This window comes from Plectropomus leopardus, chromosome 10 (genome assembly GCF_026936395.1).
Source record: "Plectropomus leopardus strain MGB_pleo_1.0 chromosome 10, ASM2693639v1, whole genome shotgun sequence".
Taxonomy (NCBI): Eukaryota; Metazoa; Chordata; class Actinopteri; order Perciformes; family Serranidae; genus Plectropomus; species Plectropomus leopardus.
The window spans coordinates 23,621,380-23,642,507 of record NC_142185.1 but is presented as its reverse complement, the minus strand read 5'-3'; the positions used below and the strand labels follow the sequence as shown (position 1 = coordinate 23,642,507).

The following is a 21,128-nucleotide window of genomic DNA, read 5'->3' as shown; positions in this document are numbered from 1 at the left end:
TCTGAGGCAATAACCACCTCAGCTGCCCCCACCACAGTAATCCTCATCATCGTTATCATCATTATTAATCAGTAATACAGTAACAGCTACCTTGTGTCCAGAGCCCATCACATTGGGAAAAGCCTAAACACGTCTCTCTGTGAAGGACATTTTCTTTTTGAAGGTGGTGTAACCATGAAATAGTGTCAGCAGCGAGCCCTATTTGAAAAAGTGCAATATCAAGGGCATGCTGTAATTACAATGTGTTCAATTTGGCCTGTGGAGACTTGAGTCTCTGCAGAGAAGTAGAACCCACTGTCCTTGAAAAATGCAGCCACATTGTCTGAGGGAAGTCAAGAGGTTTCTAAAGGTGCGCTAAACTGTAGGAATTTGAGTGCATATAGGGTCATGGTGATAACTGCTATCCACTTAGAGAGTAAATTCTCTCCATTTAGAGAAAACTCAGTCACTTTGTGAAGGTCAGTCAGACCAGCAGTAATAAGTGATTGTTTGAGTTGTTTTGGGAGATCACTCCTGACTGAGCTGATACCAGAGGACATGTGGACTCTGGTCGCCAGTACAAAAAGACAGGGTTGTGGTCCAGATTAAAGGTTACTGTTTTATCCTGTAGGGATGGAAAGGCCATCTTTCATTTCTCATTTCATAAGTGTGTGTGCATGTCAGTGTGGGTCTGTATGGGTATGTGAATGAGCAAAAATGGTTGGTTTAAGAAGAAAGGGTAAAGAATCTTATTTCTAATTTAGGTTTTTGACCTTTAGTAAACTGATATGAAAAGCGAAGTAAGGCCAATCAGTGGTGTTTGGATAATACAGAAATGATCAAATTAAGAGCACTTACAACATGGCTCTTCAAATTAAAGCTTACACTGCACAAAAATGTTGCTGTACGTGCATTGCTAAAAACAGTTTCATCGAGACCTACATAAAACTTTATTTCTGATGCCAATTTCAGCTGCTTCAAATATATATAGTAAAACCTTTGAAACCTGGGCAAATTGGCGTGATTTCTTTTACAAATATGGGAAAAAGGCAATGAACAACTTCAGAAGGACAATTAGCCAAAAATTAGATAAAAGTACAAAAAAATAAGTTCAATTTTTAAATATCTAATTATGGTAATTATAGGTATAGCTATCTGGACATTTTTCCAAATTTTTAAAAAAATAATTTTCTTAATTAACTAATGTCTTGCCGTTTTAGGGACATTTCTTGCCAAGTTGCCCGTTGCCTTTTTCCCATGTACCCATGCAGTTTGTCAGGGTTCAGAGGGTTAAACACGATAGTCTAAACCTATATGATGCTGCTTCTATGGTTATTTCATGTAATGTGTTGCTTTGTGTCTTTGATGAACCGAACCCACCGGCACAGAAGCTAAGCAATGTTCTCCTGTGAACGGGGGCCACAGAAACACATATTTTAACCACCTAAAAGACCAACCTAAAAAAATCAATATCAGTTAAAGTGTACACTACTTTTGCAATATTTTCACAGCCTTATCTTACATGCTAACAGATTGAGGTAGCGGTAGACCATAAACTTCACTGTTCTGTAAAGCGATATTACTATTTTTGTTGATGGATGGTGGCAGCTTTGAGATGACAGCCTCAGTTTTCTGTCAGAGGGCTGTCTGACAGTAAGGTAAAGCAATAAAAACATTCTAAATACAGTGTATACACTTACACTGATAACTACCCGATTAAGCCAGTGTTTGCTCAGCACTGTATAATTTTATATACATTATGCAGGGTTTTCCATCTGGACGTTATTGTAAACAAACCTGATGGTGCTTATAGAATGAGGGTTCTTGTAAATTTCCAATACACACATTGTCATTTACTAATGCATGCCCTCGTGGCATTGAAAGTAATGCTTCTTGTGATGGAAGTTGGAGGGAAAGGTACTCATTCATTAGTGTGTCAGCAGGTCATGCTCTAAAGCGATCCTGCAGAAGTGTGTTGCAAATAAAGACAAATAGCCCAGCTGGGGCCAAATAAGTCCACTAACGCTGAAACAATGCTTTGTAGGCACCACATGTTTAACAGCTATCCATCCAATGAAGATCTTGTTGCATACACACTGGACTGACCGACCAGTGCTACCATTTATACGTCCATCAAATACACGGCAACTTATGTAAGGTGGCTGCAACAAATGTAATTATTATGTAATAATTATGAGTAAATATGGCCTAGCATGTGATTTTCAGAACATATTTACTCAAAGATGGTCAGCGCTCTCCAGGTAGAGGAGGTAGTGTGAAAAAAGACTACACTAAGACAAGAATGATTGAGAGGAGGGGCCAACATACAGGTCCATGCCATGATATACGTGTCCGGTTTCCTATATCTCTCCCTTTCCTGACCCTGTAGTAAGTCAGCGTTATAGCTCAGGGAGCCATGTGATTTAAAGACACGAGTTTCAACCTGTGAATCTGGACTATATATCACTGAGAGCGCTCCTCATCTTCCTCATTTATCTCCACACTTGGCCCTTAGTTGTTGTCTGCTTCAAGCTGTTTCTCCCTCTCTCTCTTGACTGTGCCCTCTCCCACAGTCACACACACATGCAGGGAGACACACAGTCCCAGGCACCTCCCCTCCTCACCCCTGAGGCCCACACAATAAGAGCTTAATGAAAAGGTACTTTACACTGGCGGCTGTGCACCAGGGAGATATCTTTAAATGTCGCTGTTAATGGGAGGAATTAGCGGAGAGCAGGGTGTTATGTGTCTGTGTGTGAACGTGTGCATCCTGATGGCAACGTATGATACCTGCATAAATGAGTTATGTGTCCCACAGTGTGTGTGTGTGTGTGTGTGTGTGTGTGTGTGTGTGTGTGTGTGTGTGTGTGTGAGTGAGTGTGAGAGAGAGAAAGAGTGTATGGTAGCTCACCATGGCAGTTCATGCGGTTGATTTATGCTCCCCAGGCCTCGACTCTTATGACCCCAGCTTGATTACACTGTATCACTGCAGCTACTGCCGTGACCCCAATGTGACCCCATAAATTAGCCCCCGCTGCATGATGGGAGCTTGCAAAATCAGATGATGCCGATCTTCTCAAGCTGATTGATTTAACTGTAGCTATAATTTCAGCATATCATTTATTCTGCCCTAGTCTCCTTCCTGTAAATGGAGCATCTCGGTGGTGCAATGCATCACAGCTCCAGCGAGCCTAGAGGACCAGGAGGATTGATGCTCCTCCATGGCTCATTGCTGAAAGGGCCGCTTAATGGTTACAGCGATGGTTTACATGCTTGATAGGCAGGTGTTAGAAAAATGAAGGCAGATCATGTTGCTCCTGTCTTATAATCTCGGCTGATGAAAACATGATACACTGAGGTGGAACTCTGGGTACTTTCTCAAACTCTGGCTTTACACGGATACATAGTTGATGGTGCCATTGCGAAATTTATCACTTTTGACCTTTTCCTGAACTTTACTCTGTCTGTGGCAGATATTTACAGAGCCTCACAGAGAGGAGCATGACTGATGGAGAGAGAGGGATAAGTGTCCAAGAGAGAAAAGAGGGTGGTTGTTTAGGGAGGAAGGAGGTCACAAGTGTGCGTGTGTGCTGCTGTTGAGGAGGCAAGCATCCTTGATATCACAGCAGCTTTTAGGGAGCAGTTAGCAGAGCTGCAAATAGGCGGATAACACAATTAACGGTGACACCATCTTTACATTTAACATGGCTCCTGGGTAACTGGATTTACAGTGGCGCACCTAACAAGCAACTTGCGAACAGCCGCTAATGGATGGCACTCCTCCTTCGATTGTCTCACTTAGACGTAGATTTGAAATTGCCAGGAGAAGCACAGATGTGTGCTGTGATCAGAAGTAGAACAAGCCACTACAGGGAGAGAGGGAGAGATTTGCACGTGACTGGTAGACTGCAGAGTGTGTCTGCAAAGTCATCTGAGGTCGGCCAGTCTGTGCGATGAGATAGATGATGCAGAGTAAGGGCTTAGGCCGAGTACAGCACAGTGCCACGCGGGCCCGGGCTCGCACACAGAACGAACCACCATGCATACTAGATTAGATAGTGACTGAACCCTGGCTTTATTTGCAAACAAGAAATCCACACAGAGAGTGTTACCTGAGGAGCTGTACTACTCGATCGCAAGACTAAGAGTCTACAGCCCCATGGCAGCTCTGTGAGGGTGTGCTTGGCAGACCCCCAGGAAAGCCGCTAATTCTTGCCTCCAGTTTTCTGCAGCAAAAAAATCTTGTGGCCCAAAAAGCATTTTTCTCTAAAGCCACCATTGTAAATAAAACTAAAACTCTTCACAAGATACCTCAAACTGCAAATAAGGTCAATGATGATTCTTTCTATTTTGATTTTTTTCCAAACATCAGTTATGGGTCTCGTTAACTACTAATAATCGGTATCGGCCCAGAAAAACCAACATCAGTCAACTCCTATCCCATGCTGTGCAAGTAAACCTAAAAGCTGGGAACGTTTTTGGCGTATGCGCCTGTTGAGCTACTCCACAGGAATGAGTAGCACCATCTTGGCATCTGGTATCTAGTTATTATTATAAATCTGTGGTGCTTGAGCACAGTGGTGCCTTGAGCAGAATTCAAATGTTAAGATGCTAACATGTTCGCAATGACAACACTAACATTTGCAGGTATAATGTTAAGCATGTTCAACATCTTAACAAAGCATGGAACCATGCTAACATTTGCTAATTAGCACTGAACACAATGTACAGTTGAGGCTGATGGGGATCAACCTCCCAGGAACAGCACCAGGCTTTGAAACCAATTTCACATAACAGCCAACCAAAATGTAGCTAAATGTATGTAATAAATGCTGTGATAGTTCACTTAATGAGTGAACACGTTGACCTTTGTGGTAGTGAGGAAAAGCCAGGGGTCCTCCAAAGTCGTTAGGATTCATCCTTTGGGGACCATGAATGTTTCTGAACAAAATTTCATGCTGATCCACTGAACAGTTGTTGAGATATTTTAGTCTGGACTAAAGTGATGGAGCAACAGACTGACTGACAGCATACAGACAGGCACAGCTGGTATGATTAAAAATGATAACAAAGCTGGTCCAGCACCAAATTAGATGCATAAGGCTGCCAAAAAACAGCAAGAGCAAATTTAATTGTAAAATAAGTCACCTTTGCTGATTATATTTTATCGGATCTAAGCAATTTCCACTGCAGATCATTTTTGCAATTACGCAGTATGACAGTGATGACATGAGTGAGACAGAGATTGAAGCGATGAAATTGGTATGTAGCAGCGTGATTAGCCCTGTGAGCTGTGTTATAACACAGTGGCAGGGACTGCTCGGTGATGTTGTAAGGCTCAGCACGCTAACACTCAGAGCGGAAGAGAGGAGGAGAGGGAAGGAGAGATGAGGCTGGGGGATTGGAGCGGAGCTACCCTGGCCTTTCTCCAGCCCCATCCCAGGCACAATCTGGGTAGCTGCTGTATGTTTATTCCTGTGAACACACCACTCCTACAGGATGAGAGGTGACTGGATCTCAGCACTGGATGCAGCTCAAGTTTCACGTTAGCCTGGATTTGACTTGATAATACATAACCCCTCCTCCTGTCACACACACACATACACACACTTTCCTGTTGGATCCAGGAGCAGACATATCCCTTTCATCAGGAGGTGCTTTTCTCTAACAGCACAGATTAGTGAGAGGCAAATGCATTTAGAAATGCCAGGCTCATTTTCCTTGCTCAAACACTGAGCCTTTACTGCGCTTTGCATTAATAAATGGTTCATCCAGGGCCTTCTATCTGTTGTCCCATTACATTTAGCCATATGAAATTTTTATATAAGCTCACATCATATGAGGAATACTGAGCTCAAGTGATACCAATAGCTCAGTGCAGGAGAACAGCTCCTTCAAATCAGTTTGATCTCTATTTTTAAGTCAGTGGAACTTAATGTACAGATAGAGACTTGGAGGAGAGGATAGACAGACGGGGGAGGTAATGTAGGTTCAGCTCAGGTTGGTGTTGACAGCAGGGATGCTTGGTGACAAAAACCCCTTTGGGCTCACTCTGCTGGAGTGAGGAGTCTCAGTCTCAGCCCTGGAGTTCCTGTAAATCCTGCCTTCTGCTGTTTACACTAGGGCTAGAGCTGATGTTACAGGGGCCCGCTCCTTCCATCTGGAGGAAGCAGGCGATGGGGCTGATCAAGACACTCCTTGAATTCAAGATCCCCTGCAGAAAAAATGTGCACATATCTTTGGTTTCATTAAACATATTTGGGACATAAATTAGTTTGCTTGAAATATTTTCTGAATGCTTTTTTGTTTGAATTTTGTATTTTTTTTTTGCCTATGGTGCCCCCTTTTATGTGGAATCAACTAAAGTAGTCTTTTGCCACGTATGACATTTGTACCAGGCCCCCAGAAAGTGTGCTGGACTTTGAAACCAAGTTGACATAGTGGCTTAACCATGTAGCTACAACATCCAGCTGTCACATGATGCAATTTGGCTCAAAAGGACTTTTTTCCATAGACTTAAATTCGAAAAGAGACTTCTGTAAATCAGTGGATACAATTTTTTTCAGTGTCAAAACATTGCAAAATGGCATTCAGTATTAGGATTTAATCTGTTTGGTCCAATAACATTTTAAAAGTCTTAAAGAGCTGCACAGTTTAATCATTTTATCCCCATTCAAGTTTGTGGAGGGCTTAACTAGATGTTAGCTGCTCGGCCAGAGAAGTCTCTAGTGCTCCTGCTCTGTGGGCCTACCAGTAAGGAAGATGTCAGTTATTTTATTCATGAAGCCAAAAAAGTCAAACTTTTTTTTCCCTTGATCCTCCTTGCTTCCTTGAGTGACTGGGGAAAATGCATGACCCTTCCTCCACCATAAATAACCATATTCACAGTTTATAGTGATGATAAATTGTGTGATTTTAGAGGTTTTTAAATGAATGAAAATACAGCCATTTAAAGTATTATGTCCCTCCCCTAAACTAAACTTAAAAAAACACAACTCAGTCTTGTCAGTGCTTAAAAATATTTGAAGTGCCGCCTCCATTTTGTACCACCTTCTCCCCTATCATAGATAATAAACAGTTCCTTAAATGTTTAAACATGTAGTATTTAATTCTAGAAATTAATAGCTGATTATCAAATAAAGATGCTTTGGATTGATGGTTCATTTCAACTACCAGCCCAGGGTCTTTGGTATTGTGCAACCTGGGAATTAGACTCAAAAATCAACTACCTTTCTCCAGAGTTGCAAATTGAACCTCAAAGATAATTTCACATTACAAATCTTGTGCAAAAAATAAAACATTTAACTTACTGCGTCAAGAGACAGTGTTTTGAAAATGTTATGCTGTTAGAGAAAGAAAAGTTAAACCCACTTTGTTATTTTCATTTCTACAGCGTGTCAGTCTTTTCCCAGAGAGAGCAATCACTCCCGGTGTAAGAGATTGTGTAGAGACTACGAGATCATCAGGATACAGTGTCGGGCCATCAGTGATGTAACATCAGGGTAAGAGAGGATGACGACAAACACACATAAACACGTTCAAGGATATTTTGCTCATATTTGATAGTGTTTCATATGACTGTTGTGATAGTGTCATTGCCAGAAGATACTCCCGACAAGAATTTTGTGTGTTGTACAATTTTTAAAATCAGACCACAAGAGGGCATAAAAAAGGTATAAATAAGCTGCTGAAGTTACTAGTCAAACATGACAATTCACAAAATACTGCAAGGGGCTTGACATCCGTAGATTTTAGTCCAACACAAACAAAGTCTCTGCCATGTATTTGTATTCTGCATGTTTCCTTGTCGGGGTAAAAGCTGCCTTTCCTGACAGCTACATTTCCTTTGAAGCGGGAGGCAGGTTGAGTGCAGAGATCTGGCTGTACGGTGGGAATATAGGCTAGGAATCCAGGATCATGGATATGGGAATAGGCAGTGTCCTTGGGAAAGTGAGCTGTGTTGATAAACTGCTTAGAGATTCCTGGAATGGAAATGGGGTGAGCCAATCGATCAGGAGAGTAAAACCCTGAGGCGGAGCAGAGGTGGTGCTGGGTGGTACGTTGAACTGCATGACGGTATCTCCATCATCGGCCTAATCCCCCCTCGAGTCCAGTGACCAATTGAGCAGTCTGCAGAGTGTACATTTGTTTCATCACATACGAGCAAGGAGCACACCAGTGAAGCGGTGTATCTAATCCCATCCCATGGTAAATCAAGTCTAATTTACATCACTGCTGAATATTTGGCAAATCGTGCTCAAGTGTTTCAAATTTTTACATGTTTTCACCTCCAGGCAGCCATTGGTTTCCATTCATGCCTGTACGGTTGGAAATCCATTGGTTGACATTTTTTGGTTATGTAGTCCATCACAGTGAACAATGCATTTGTTTTTGTCAAAGTTGTATTATAGTTGTAAGGAAAGGCAGCGCACACCAGTTTAAGAAATGTAATGAAATATCACATATAAGAAGAGAGGAGATGTTGTGACTACAATGGACTAAGATGTGTATATTTCAAGAATATTGTAATTGATTTTTCATACCTTAAGTAGCTGTGTGAAAAGTTAGACAAGTACATTGAAAAATCTAAAGCTTTATAGAATATTTGGTCAACTTGTCAGCACCAAAATTACACCTGATCTGAAGAGCCAAAACTTACTAAGATATAATAAAATCAAAAGTATTTTAATATACAGTAATTGTTATTACACAAATGACCACCTGTTATCACATAGTGACGTAAGTTCAATACTTATGCTACATGATTTCACTGAGCAAGTCCAATTCACTAATGTGAGATGCGGTTGAAGGCGTCTTGGGCTAAAGGAAAAGTTGACTCCCTAAATGACCATTGCTATATCAATTCCTATCTGTGTTAAGTTGAATTTAAACTGTGCTTTTCTTGTTTGCCACCATGCTGAATGAACAAATGATTTCAAAAATGGAGAAAATTCTCGATTAATTGAAGTCGTACGTTCCTGCATTTCACAACAGCAAAACTGTCAAAACATCCATTTAAAAAACTCTCATAAAACGTGTGCAGTTTAATCTAAGTGTCATTTATTCAGTCATATGCCCAGTGTTTCCCAAAAACACAACCTTTTCTGATGTGAACTGACTAGAAAGTAAAACTTATCAATGCTTTCTAAAAAAAGCCAGACTCCGCCAAACAGTAATTTTACCACTCTGAACACAGGAGCTGCTGGTCTACTGCTCCCTCAGTTGGTAGTTTGTTTGTGTTAGTGTGTGACTTTGGTGAACCCTAACTAATGTTTTAAAACACCAAAGTCACACAAAAACACAAATGAACTAAATGACTGAGGCAGTGGCAGACCCACAGCCCCCGTGTTCAGCTTGATAAAATAACATTTTTGGTCAATGGAGTCTGGCTTTGAAGAGAGCATTAAAAAGTTTTACTTTCTGTTCAGGTCTTTGTCAAATAGGACTGTTTGTTTGGTAACTACTGAGCATATGACTGGATAATGGAAGATTATACTGCACAAGTTGTGTGAGAGTTTGTAAATTAATGTATTGATTTTACTGTTTTTACTCTTGGACCCCAATGACTTCAATTCATCAAGAATTTATGTCAATTTTTGGATTCTTTATTCACTGCTGAGGCATGCCAAAAAAGGTTTTGTTTACAAATTCAACCCAAAACAGGGTGAGTAATTGATATACAAACCATTAATCATGGGGTGAAGTGATCCTTTAATTTTTTTTTGTCAAGCTAATACTCCTATGGTCGAGAATGGACTTTTGCATTCAGCTAATAATTATATTAACACACTGGCTCACACTCAGAGCAGCAGAACACAAACAAAATAGACATTAAGTGTTTAACACAAACATACGGTAAATTTGCAGCTCCATACACATATTTGCACTTGAGTGGGATAATGCACTAATCCTTAAATCACACATCTTGTCAGTTTGTAACATCCAGTCAGCACAGTAAGCCGGGGCTGAGGGTGCTGTCTTCCCCGACCAATCAGAGAGGCTGAGCCTGTCTCTTTCTCCTCTCTGACGTCAGGCAGATGAAAGCACAGAAAGAGAGTGAGACTGAGAGACAGAAGACGACAGCGAGAGCTTAAAGAAGAGTCATATCAGAAGAGTCGAACGGGGTCAGCTGAGTGGGAGAAGAGAGAAGAGAAGGACGGAGAGAGATGGTGGCAGGGAAGAAAGAAAATGCTGACAGATCATCAAAAAGGGAGAAAAAGATGAATAAGGAAGAGGAGGGAAGAGAATGAAGAACATGCATCTTCAATCTAGAAAGGGCGAACAGGAGAGGGGAAGAGATATAGTGACAGATTCACTTAAAGAGGTCCAGTTCCACGCTGACACGGGAGGTGTGAAGGTTGTGGATTTGACACAAGTTTGCACAGTTGGCTGATGTCACCTGTCTCTTTTCTGTCACCCAATTCTCTTCTTCCTCTGATTGTCGTCAGATCCAGTCTAACAGCCACCTCTGTCTTCCTCTGTAGCTGTATCCCTCTGTCAGGAATGCCGATAGGTGGGGAAACACATCATGATAATGAGATAGTGAACATCAGGGTGCAAAAAGCTTAAAATGCTCATGAAATATTGATTTGTTTAAAGAGGCAATGTTGTCAGCATCAGTTTAAGCTTCCTGTGTGACTCAAGGAAAACAATACAGAATGGGGTTACTTTTTATAGTTGGAACTGGATCAGATTCAGACTTAAAAAGCTTCAAACTGAGTGCTGAAAAGGCGATGAACCCTCCACTCCGTTATTTTGGATTTGTTTATAAAACATTTTTAAATAGGCATTTATAAATAGATGTTCGAGCTTTGATAAGCCAGACAGAACAATGATATAAAAATAGATAAAACAGGAGGGTTTGATATTGAACGATACATTTATTTTCTACTTTTGATTTCCTGCAAAGTTAAACAGAAGAAGAGGTGCAATACACTCAATTCTGCACATGTATGTACAGATGTTTCAGATTGGACACACATGCACAAACACACTTAAGATCCCTGGCATGGGTAGTGGATGAGTCATGTCTGCCAGCCCTTACTGTTACTGTGATGGCTCCAGATTTAAGGGCCAGCAATCTGCATTCATCTCACAGACACACACGCTCTCGCTCTCGCTCTCTCTCTCTCTTTGGCAGTGACTCTCTACTCTGTCTTACTCTTGCCCTCACACTACTTCTGTCTCCTTTACAGACACATACACAAACAAACACACAGGTAGGGAAAGTGTTGGGAGTGGTGTGAAACTGACGACTCTCTGCTGTGCCAGCCAAACACTCCATATGTTGTTGATTGGCCACCTCTCAGGAGCTGACATAAGTCAGGCGTTCAGCTTGAACCAATCAAAATGCAGATCTGGAAATGGTATTATGAAACTCCTGGCAAGGTCTCCTATATCCATCCATACGTCTCCCGACATTGCAGGAGGGGGGGCTGAAGCACACGTATGCACAAACACACACACAGTCAGGGTCAGAGACGGAGCATAAAATTGAGCAACTGACTACAATTTAAGGAAGACTAGACAATCCCAGCCGAAGTAGGACATCTATCCCCGCGAGGCATGATCACAGCATCCTGCAGTGACATAATATGTGAGAGCAATGAGTGATGAATGATGAGCATTCAAGCATCCTTAGCAATGACACAACAGATGTTTGCCACAACACCATCCGCTGTTACAAATTCAGTCAATGTTCCCACCAAAATTCAGGCCCTGTGCAGTGGATTTTCAGCTATGATCAGAGGTGAATCAGAGACGGAGAGGTTTAAAAACATCATGCAAATTCAATCTCCTTGCATGAGCAGCACCTGCTGACATTTGGTGATAAATCAGCAAATTACGTTAGTGGCAAAACATGACCCCACACACACACACACACACACTCTCTCAGAGCATAACAGAGATGACCTATATCACTGGCTTTCTTCTTCTTCTTCTCCTTTTTGTTGTGTTTGAGGACGGTTTCACAAAGCAAACCCCTGCGACACTAAACTAAGTAAACCACAGCTTCCGCACAGATAACATCGAGTGTATTAAGTCCTGATATCTCACAGGAAAGAAAAACACAATGTAAAACATTTCATTTATTTCCCATCACTGTTCAGTATTTTGTGGCAAAATTTTTTTTTGGCAGGGGGACACCGACTGCTCTAAAACTAATTGGATTGGTGTTGGATGAGCACTTTTCCCCCCTCAACAACAAATTGTAGAATAAGTTGCCTCCCGCCCTGCTTTAAGCACGAATTAATCAGGTAATCATCTCCTGTCTTATTCCCAATATACAGCCCATTAACATTAAGCAACAATCTCTTTGGTGGCACTCCAAGCCATGCACACTGACAATGATTAGTCGCTCCGAGGACGAGGATAAATACTGTAATTTACTTTCAGCACCCTAAGAGCAACTACCTCTCCCTCCCCACTTTTTCTCTTTCTGTTACACACAGGTACATTACATACAGAGCCATACTGTAAGTGTTTGTTTTAAACCCGCTTACCAAACACAACAGAGCTGATAAGATGGGACCTATGCAGGGAACAAGTACATTATATTGTTGAACCTACAAGCACAAACCCTGCTTGCTCAGCTGCCAGTTGTCAGTGTTATCAAAGCTTTAATTTCCCTAGCAGACCTATTTATATCTGTGTCTCCTTTGGGGAAGAAAAACACTGTTCAATTTGAAAATTTACAGTCTGCATTGCGTGTATTAAACGAGCGAGATCAATGAAATCCAAATGACTGGAACAGTTAGAGTGATGTCTTAACTGCATTGTTGTTCTTGTGAATGGACTCGCGTCTATCCTGCACCAAAAGCAAGATGTCGCCAAAAGTGTGAGTTTGTGCCCTGCCAGGACAACATTTGGGGACTATTACTCATGAAGAGCAGAGAGGATAGCCTAAACACCCTTAACCACCTTTCTGTGTGTCTGTGCTCTCTCTCCCTCTCCCTCCCTGCGCGTGTGTGTATGTCTCTGCGTGTGTTTGTGTGCATATAGGTAATAAGCTGCTCCGCCACTGCGCAACGATGGAGCTATCGCAACGATGGAGATGACGCAAACCGACCCAGCTCTCCGAAAAAGTGTTTCAAGACGAACATGGCGGCAACTTAACCGCGGTCCAAGATGACAATGGCCAACGGGAGACAGGATTCTAGGCTTTCCGCCCAGGCACCGGACAGTGTGCGTGCATCGAAAGGGCTCGTTGCTCTCCTTTAAGTGAATCTGCAAAGCGAACGGCGGGGCAGACGCGCAGCATCAGCACCGAGAGGCTCGCAACAGCTGGTCTCCCTGCGCCCCCGACGAGAGAACAAACCCGGGAGAGGGACGGTAGGGAGAGGGGGGCATGCGGTCAAAGAGGACGCCGTTTCCCCCCGGAGAGCCATGGAGAACCGGGATGCGGCAGCGCGAAGCTTAATCTGTGCGGGCGCGCTAATTGGATCGGAATAGCACCGATTGCTGCGGGCGCGATAGAGGAGCGCCCTGGACCGGCGGAGGCACGGCACCCCACCGTTACAGAGGAGAACCAACCGGAGTCCGTCTCCCCCTCAAGTCAATGAGTATTGTGGCAGAGCAGCCCCCGCGGTGGAGTCGGCCAGGGCAGCACTTTCCTAAAATATGACCAGGGGTGCTTGGATGCGTCGGCAGCATGATGAGGGCTTAAAATACTGGTTTGCACCCCGAGAGAACGAGAAGCCATTTACCGAGTCGGAGCGGGCCCAGAGATGGCGACTGTCGCTGGCCTCTCTGCTCTTCATCACCGTCCTGCTCTCTGATCACTTGTGGTTCTGCGCCGAGGCGAAACTGACGCGAACCCGAGACAAGCGGTCGGACGAGGGGCTTGCATTTACGGACATGGGCGAGTACCCAAACTCCCTCCACCGACACCACATCCCAACATCACCTGACCCCAACCGTCTCGCCAGAGGGGAAAATGATATTTTTCTAGGGAATTCTACTCTGTGGCGAATGGACACCTGTCATCCAGACAGCCTGTCCAAAGACTGCTTTACTTTCACGGACGCGGCGACCGTGTGCCGCCTGGGCCTCTCCGGTGGAGGGGAAAAGGGGACACAGTTGGCGTACGTGAATCTGAGCGATTTGTACCTTTCTTTTTGTAATACCTACTCACTTTTGGATTTGTTTTACGGGTTTACGAGTCCGGAGGTTGTGAATTGCACCCTGGATATGGCCATGGGGGTGGACCAGGATGGATGCACCGAGTGTGTCCGGGCTTATCAGCTTCTTGACCAGCTGGCGGAGGACAACTACCGGGAGTTTGAACTGCTGGTTCAGAAATACGAGACGGATGCATACTCGGTTAGGACGTGCATGGAGGAATGCAAGGTAGGACTAACGAGGCACGCACACGCACACGCACAAGTGCATTTAAGGGGGTGGGTTCATAGTCGTCATGGCAACCGTTGGGCATATCTGTCAGTATATTGGTATTCATATTTTTTTTTTGTAGAGATCAGGCTACCGGTGCTTTTTACTGCATCAGTTGGCCTGTCAGGGTTTACACAAACACACTGCTGCACCACATGACAATAGCACTGGGGACCAGAGGACAAGTCTCCTGCAGTCCTTCAACACTCTTTCTCCTTCTATTTTCCCCTTCTTTCCCTAATCCTTTAACCCTTTGACACCTGAGAGACATCACTTTTCTTTTGCTGCTTTCAGACACCTCTCACGGGTATTTAAACCTTTGAACCCTAAGCAAATTGGTGCGATTTCCTTCAAAAACATGGGGGAAATAACAATCAGCTCCTTGGCGAGAAATGTTTCACAAATTGCAAGACATTCCTAGATTTAGAAAATGATTTTTAAAAAAGCTAGGGAACTATATCTAGGGGGAAAAAGCTAGAGAAAAATTATGTTACAAAATTATTATATTTTTAAACACTTTTTTGAATGTAATTTCTTTGTTTGGGGTTTTTAAACTTTATTGTTCGTAAAACAAATCTTAACTAATTTTCAAGTAATTTTGTTGTACTTTTTAAATTTTTTTTTTTTTTTTTTACAAATTTCTTGCTCATTCTGGGGTCATGCATTCTTTCATTGCTCATTGCTTTCTTCCTATGTTTTTGGAAGCAATCCAGCCAATTTGCTCATGTTTCAAAGGGTTAATATGGACTACTTTGTGAACTGTGACTGTGGAAGTGATGTTTGACATTTGGAGCAAAAGGCTGCAGCTCTATCAGATGAGGGGAGAGAGGGCTGTTGAGTGGTGCTCATTTCAATATCGTTAATAGCACACCAGTGATTTCTGCACCTAATCCAGGCTTTGTATTGTCCCCGGTTTGCTTGTTGTTTCAATAACATTGCAGCCTTAGACAGCACATATCTCAGGCGGTGCAGTACATGTTGTGCATGTCAACAGCTTAACATACCTGGGTCTACATCGTCTCACAGAGAAACACTTCGTCTTGTGTTACTTTGGGCATCAAAGCCCACTCGGCTGTGTTGAGCAAAGAAAATGTACCTGTAAATAGTAACATGGTGGGGATGCACTGGTTATTACACTTCAATCTGGATCATTTGTTGTGCGCTGGACTGTTGCAGAGGCTCCATCTCCCCCAACAGCTGTGCATCCCCCTTTGCTCACTGGTTAAAGAAAGCCCTGCAAAAGGCCTTTCAGGAGGACATGCTTGTTCCTGTAGCTGTGTAGTTATGAAACAATTGATTTAATTAGTCTGGCAGTGACGTATGGTTGTTTTTGTTGACTTTGTTGGCGAATTTGCACAGAGAACAGCCTCATATCTCAAACAAAGCAGACACTACATGTTTTCTGTCTTTCCCACCTCTATCTATATCTGATTAGCTAAATCGAGTGGGTTCATGTGTTTCTGTTTGGCTGAAAGCACATGAAAGATGGAAAATATGGGTTATGCGGGTCTTTCATTAACAGGGTGGAGAATTGCTGGTATGTTAAATATGGAATGTAATGACATTAGGAATGTGGAATATGGCCTGACAGGAATACAAGAGATTTACTGTATGTTAGTGAGGCTTGTAGTGGCTCTGGTACTGTGCTGTACCTATGCTATAGCTTTAATTATGCTTGGCAGATGAACTTTTCACCCTTGCTGTAACATGTTCTCATATTAACCAATTTCCTCGTCCTGAACATTAACATTTTGAAGATTTATAATTACAGTAAAACATGTCCATGGCCAGAGGAGCTGCTGCATCACCACAGCAGCACTCCATAGTAACAAGTCAGGGAGTGAACTTTAGAAAACAGGAAATCTTCTTTCAAAACTGCCCTTGTAATGATCCTGCAACCCAAACCCATTTCTACGAGATGGATGTTGAAGAGCGGCATATGGTGAGAGTGCTGATAATCCGTGTGTGTGCGTGTGTCAAAAGGAAGGACAGTTAGTGGGAAGATATGCAGACGATAAACCTTCACAATGGATTCAAGTGTTGTTTACATGTCTGCTTCTTGTAACTCATAATTTAATGTTAGGCCTGTTTGTCAGAGACTGTGTGCATGCATGTACGCATGTGCATGAAACCGCGTCCTATAACATCTTATAGCTGCCTCCTTCTTGTACCGTCTAATCACGAGTGTGCATTTGCACTCCTACTCTTTGCTAATGTGATCAGACTCAGGCAGGGCTACAGCAGCCTTTTAGCCCCTTTAGCCCAATCTGAATTGCTAATCTGCTCCAGTGTTCGTGTGACCTTTGTGAAAGCACAGCACCCCGGGCCTGCATCGCAAACCACTGCTACTTAAAGAACCACTCTGCTGGACAATAAAAGGACATTAGACAGCTTGAAATCATAATTGTTGCTATTCACGCCTATCTCTCTTATATCTCTAATCTCAGACATTTTTGCTTCTTCATCCAAATTTTAAACAACCACTTAAAGTGTATTTTGGAATGGTTTAAAGGGACAGTTCACCACAAAATCTGAAATACATGTTTTTTTCTCTTACATGTTTATCAATCTAGATTGTTTTGGTGTTAGTTGCCAAGTGTTGGAGATATTGGCTGTAGAGATGTCTGCCTTCTCTCCAGTGTAGTGGAACTAGATGGCCTCTGGTGCTCAAAGCACCCAAAAGAAAAAAAACAACAATAAAATAAAAATAAAAAAAATAAAAATAGAAAAAAATTCAACAGTAATGTCTCCAGAAATCATGCAATTATGATGCCATTACTTTTGTCATCTTGTGCCAGGGTTTCTCACACTTTCATTTATTTGTGGCGGGCCACCACATTCAAAACACCCACCGCCACAATTAGTTTTAGAGCTGGGCCATTCCTTAAGAGTGCTGTTGAAATACACACCCTGTTTGGTTATGCATTGCACCACACTCTCGGATATCAGAGCGTAACTGTTGTCACAGATGGGGTAGAAGAACACCAGGCGCAGTGAAACGTTCACTGTGCAGGGTCTAAAAGTTTACTTTTACTCACTCAGCAGTAGCATCTCCACTTGTCCATCGATCTGATCAGCTCTGACCAGATCAGCTATCCATGACTCAAGCTGCTGCTGAGGGATAAAAATAATTAAGGATGAGTTTCGCCTCTGCCGCATTCACAGACAAAAATGTCCAAATTTAGAGATGGGGTACAGAATAATAAAAAAGGGACTTACACACAAGGTAACACCCCCTACCCCACTGTCGTCAGCCACCGCCACTTGTGATTCTGTGGGAAACACTCAGAAAGCAGACATCATTACAGCCGATATCTCCAACACTCTGTAACTCACACCAAAACAATCTAGACTGATAAATCTAGGTATGAGGGTATGAGGGAGAAATATGAAGCTTTGATTTGGGGGTGAACTGTCCCTTTAAAATGAATTTAAACTGTATCATCATGTGGTATTTGTTTATGCTGTAGACGTGTGTTGTCAGTATTGTTTATGTTAAGGGAATAGGAGAACAGGTAAGCAGTTGGATGAGAAGAAAGGAGAAGAAATAATGGTAAATATGAGGAAGCCTATGCAAATTCAAAGAGGCATCAACATCAATAACACAAATACTGTAAACAGAACACACACACACACACACACACACACACACACACACACACACGCACGCACATAATATGACATAACAAGTCTACTAATCTTCATGGACAGATGTAAACTGCTGATGTCGTTATCATTCAAACCAGCTAGTTTTCATCAGGATGCTGTTTGGCACTGGGCCGCCCTTGTTTGCTGTCAGAGAGTGATGTGTTACTAGAGTTTACTGGCAAGTGTTACCTGTGTAGCTCAAGCCTCATAGAGCATATTTCTCTGTGTCATGGACCTCCATTGTTGCCCGAAATGTATTAAAAACACATCAGTGAGCCACACTGTTGTTCTAGGTGACATGTTTCTCTGTTTCCATGAAAGTAGGCCCTGTAGTTTATTTAGAGTCAATCCACATACCCCGTCCTGCTGTCGTGAATACTCATTAGAGCTCTGAGTGTGTATTTATCTGTTGGATAGTCCCCAACAAATGCACTATATACTTCTTTTTGCTTATCATTTGATAAAAACTACAGTGCACAGCTGTTTTAGAAAATGACAGAAAAAACAACTATACATTTGTGACATGTTTTTAAAGATATAAATCCTTAGAAGGAGCAGATCGGGCTGAGTGCCAAAGACAGAGTAGAGAAATTGTTATTATCAGATGCTGCTTTTGACTGAGTTGGGTCTTTCTTGATTTGACTTGGGGCTCACAGGCCCCACTTCCTGAAAGTGTGTGTACAAATTATTACCAAGACCACAGCAAGCACGTATTTTTATTAACTCACTCTAAACCAAAATAAGATTATTTGGTGAGCCTTGTTCTGATTGGCATCTTCCCTAGTCAGACCTAATTGAGACTCGACTCGAGCACTACCACCCCTGGCTATATCTTCCGTCTTTGTTACCTGTTTTTTTTCTGTCAATACCTTTTCCTTCTTCTGTTCTTTACACCTTTTGATCTCTGTATGTACCTGTTTATATCACACAGACATGTGGTTATACATACACATACACACACACACACACACACACACACACACACACACACACAAAGAGCCCCATGTGCAGTGTTTCCTGCAGGTCCAGACCTGACTGTCCCTTCCGGTGTAATTTAATTTGCACTCCCATAATTCTCTGCTTCTCTGGTGGCTGTGTCTCCAGGGCTCTGTCTCAACATGTTGATCTCCTTTCTCCCTCTATCTGTCATTGTCTCTCGCTCACTTTCACATCCTTTCCCTCTTTGTCTTTCCCCCATCTGTGTCAGAGCTCTGAGGAACCAACCTCACATGTACACATGTGTCCAGTATCTGTCTCTACATCACCTCCACCCCTCTCTCCCTCCTCCTTATAGACTTACTTCCCATCAGGGGCCTTGTTTTCTCTCTCCCTCTCCCTTCCTAGAAATATGTGGGTGTTGAGCTCTCTTTTGCTGCTGGAGTGATAGATACTGATCTAGGTTAAGGTCCTTTCCTTCCCTTGAATTACAGCCCTGTCCACACAAATCCCATCGTGTGCTCCCTCACCCAGTCTCTGTCCCTGTGCTTTTTAAATCACCTTTTCACCTCTATCACTTGTTATTTCTTCAAGACTTTTCAGTTAAGCATCTATTTAATTTAGCTGTTTATGTTTGAACAGTGAAGATGGGAGGACTGTGTTTTACATGAATTAAAACAGAAACAAAAAGTGCCTGCTAGAGTCTTGGTGTATGTCAAAGTAAAACCATACAAAAGATAAGATAAAACTTTATTGATAATTTCGTGTGTCAGTGATGACAGTGCTTACATGTTAATGTTTAGTTAAACATGGTCACTACCTTTGTTTATTGTGCGCTAACATGCTAATATTGGCTAAGTAGCACTAATCACAAAGTACAGCTGAGGCTGTTGGGAGTGTCATTGGTCTTGCAGGTATTTTGTGTTAATCAAAGAATTTGAACAAATTTAAATTTGATCTGATGATGTTTGAAGGAAAGAATCAAGTTCTGAAGAAGACAAATCAACCAGGCAACAAAAGGACTTGATAAAAGTAACATCTAATTCATGTATACATGGGTAGATCAACAGAGCAGAAGGCACATCAGTGAATCTATAACAAGAACAAAGAACGGGCTGGGTGTTCAGACATAAAGGTGTCTGATGAAAAGATAGAAGTGTGTATGTGTAAGCATGTGCGTGTCTGAATATGTCTGTCTGCTGATGAGCTGGTGTGTCGGTTTTGTGCTTGGATGTTTGTGAGTGTGGGGATGTAGATATGTGTATGTTTGACAATGTTTATGTGAGATGCAGATGAAGCAGTCAAAGTCAAAGTCAACTTTATTGTCAACTCTGCGTTATGTACAAGGCATAAACAGGATTGAAGTTCCATTTTTCACAGGCCCCCAATGTAAACATGCAAGAACACAAACAAAAGAATAGAAAAAAGTTTTTAAAAAAGTACTAAATATACGTAATAAAATTACAGTTAAAGTCCAGGTAAAGTGATAATTAAAATGTGTTCTGAGTTTGTCACATCACAGATGTGTTAACACCTGGCCACATTTAAATGACCAAAAAAATCACCAAGTATGTAAAAGAAGGTCTCAAAATCATGAATAAATGCACAGTATTCTCTGATCTTAAACTCTGGGGCCGTGTCAGCTGGAGGACTGGAGACCACGCCCAATCGCTGGACTATGCTAATGATGCTCCTCGTTTTTATACTGCTACATTGTCAGTGGCCGGGTTATGCTGAGTATAGCTTCATTGCATCATCGAGCTATGGTTTTAGGCTCGCCCAAAAAATTTTAAACAGGAAAATGGTGAAAAAACAGTCAACCGTCTAACTCCACAATTCAGTACTATATAGTAAAGGGTCTTTGTAACATGTTTTCAGCAATCAGTTTCCAACATTTAGAATGTGTTTTGAAACAAATCTCTGAATTCACTTTACTCTGACTTTAAAGAAAGCCACACAAATTAAAAACATACAAGCAACAAGTTATGAAACCAGCTCTCCAGCTCTCAGTATGGATGTGGTGTAGCTCACAATGCTAACACCTGTAACAGTGCTGAGAGAAGACGCTTTTACACAGAGATCGCATTATAGGTTTTCAACTAAGTCCCCTCTTTTTACTGCATTTTTACTCAGAACCAAACAATGGCGGTATCATTCAGCTGCATCGCGGCATC

General features: G+C 42.2%; 1 protein-coding gene across 2 annotated transcripts in view; it reads left to right on the top strand.

Moving 5' to 3' along the window:
• The window catches only part of nalf1b (NALCN channel auxiliary factor 1b), a 115,177-nt gene that overhangs the window by 3,690 nt on the left and 90,359 nt on the right, over positions 1–21,128 (top strand). The window contains exons 2-3 of one of the 2 annotated variants that reach the window (XM_088083332.1): positions 7,373–7,481; positions 12,982–14,328. In XM_088083332.1, the coding sequence (XP_087939458.1) occupies positions 13,600–14,328 (729 nt within the window). In that variant the 5' untranslated portion in view covers positions 7,373–7,481; positions 12,982–13,599. The remainder of the gene's footprint in view (positions 1–7,372; positions 7,482–12,981; positions 14,329–21,128) is intronic. The other variant, XM_042495001.2, reaches the window with a different exon arrangement.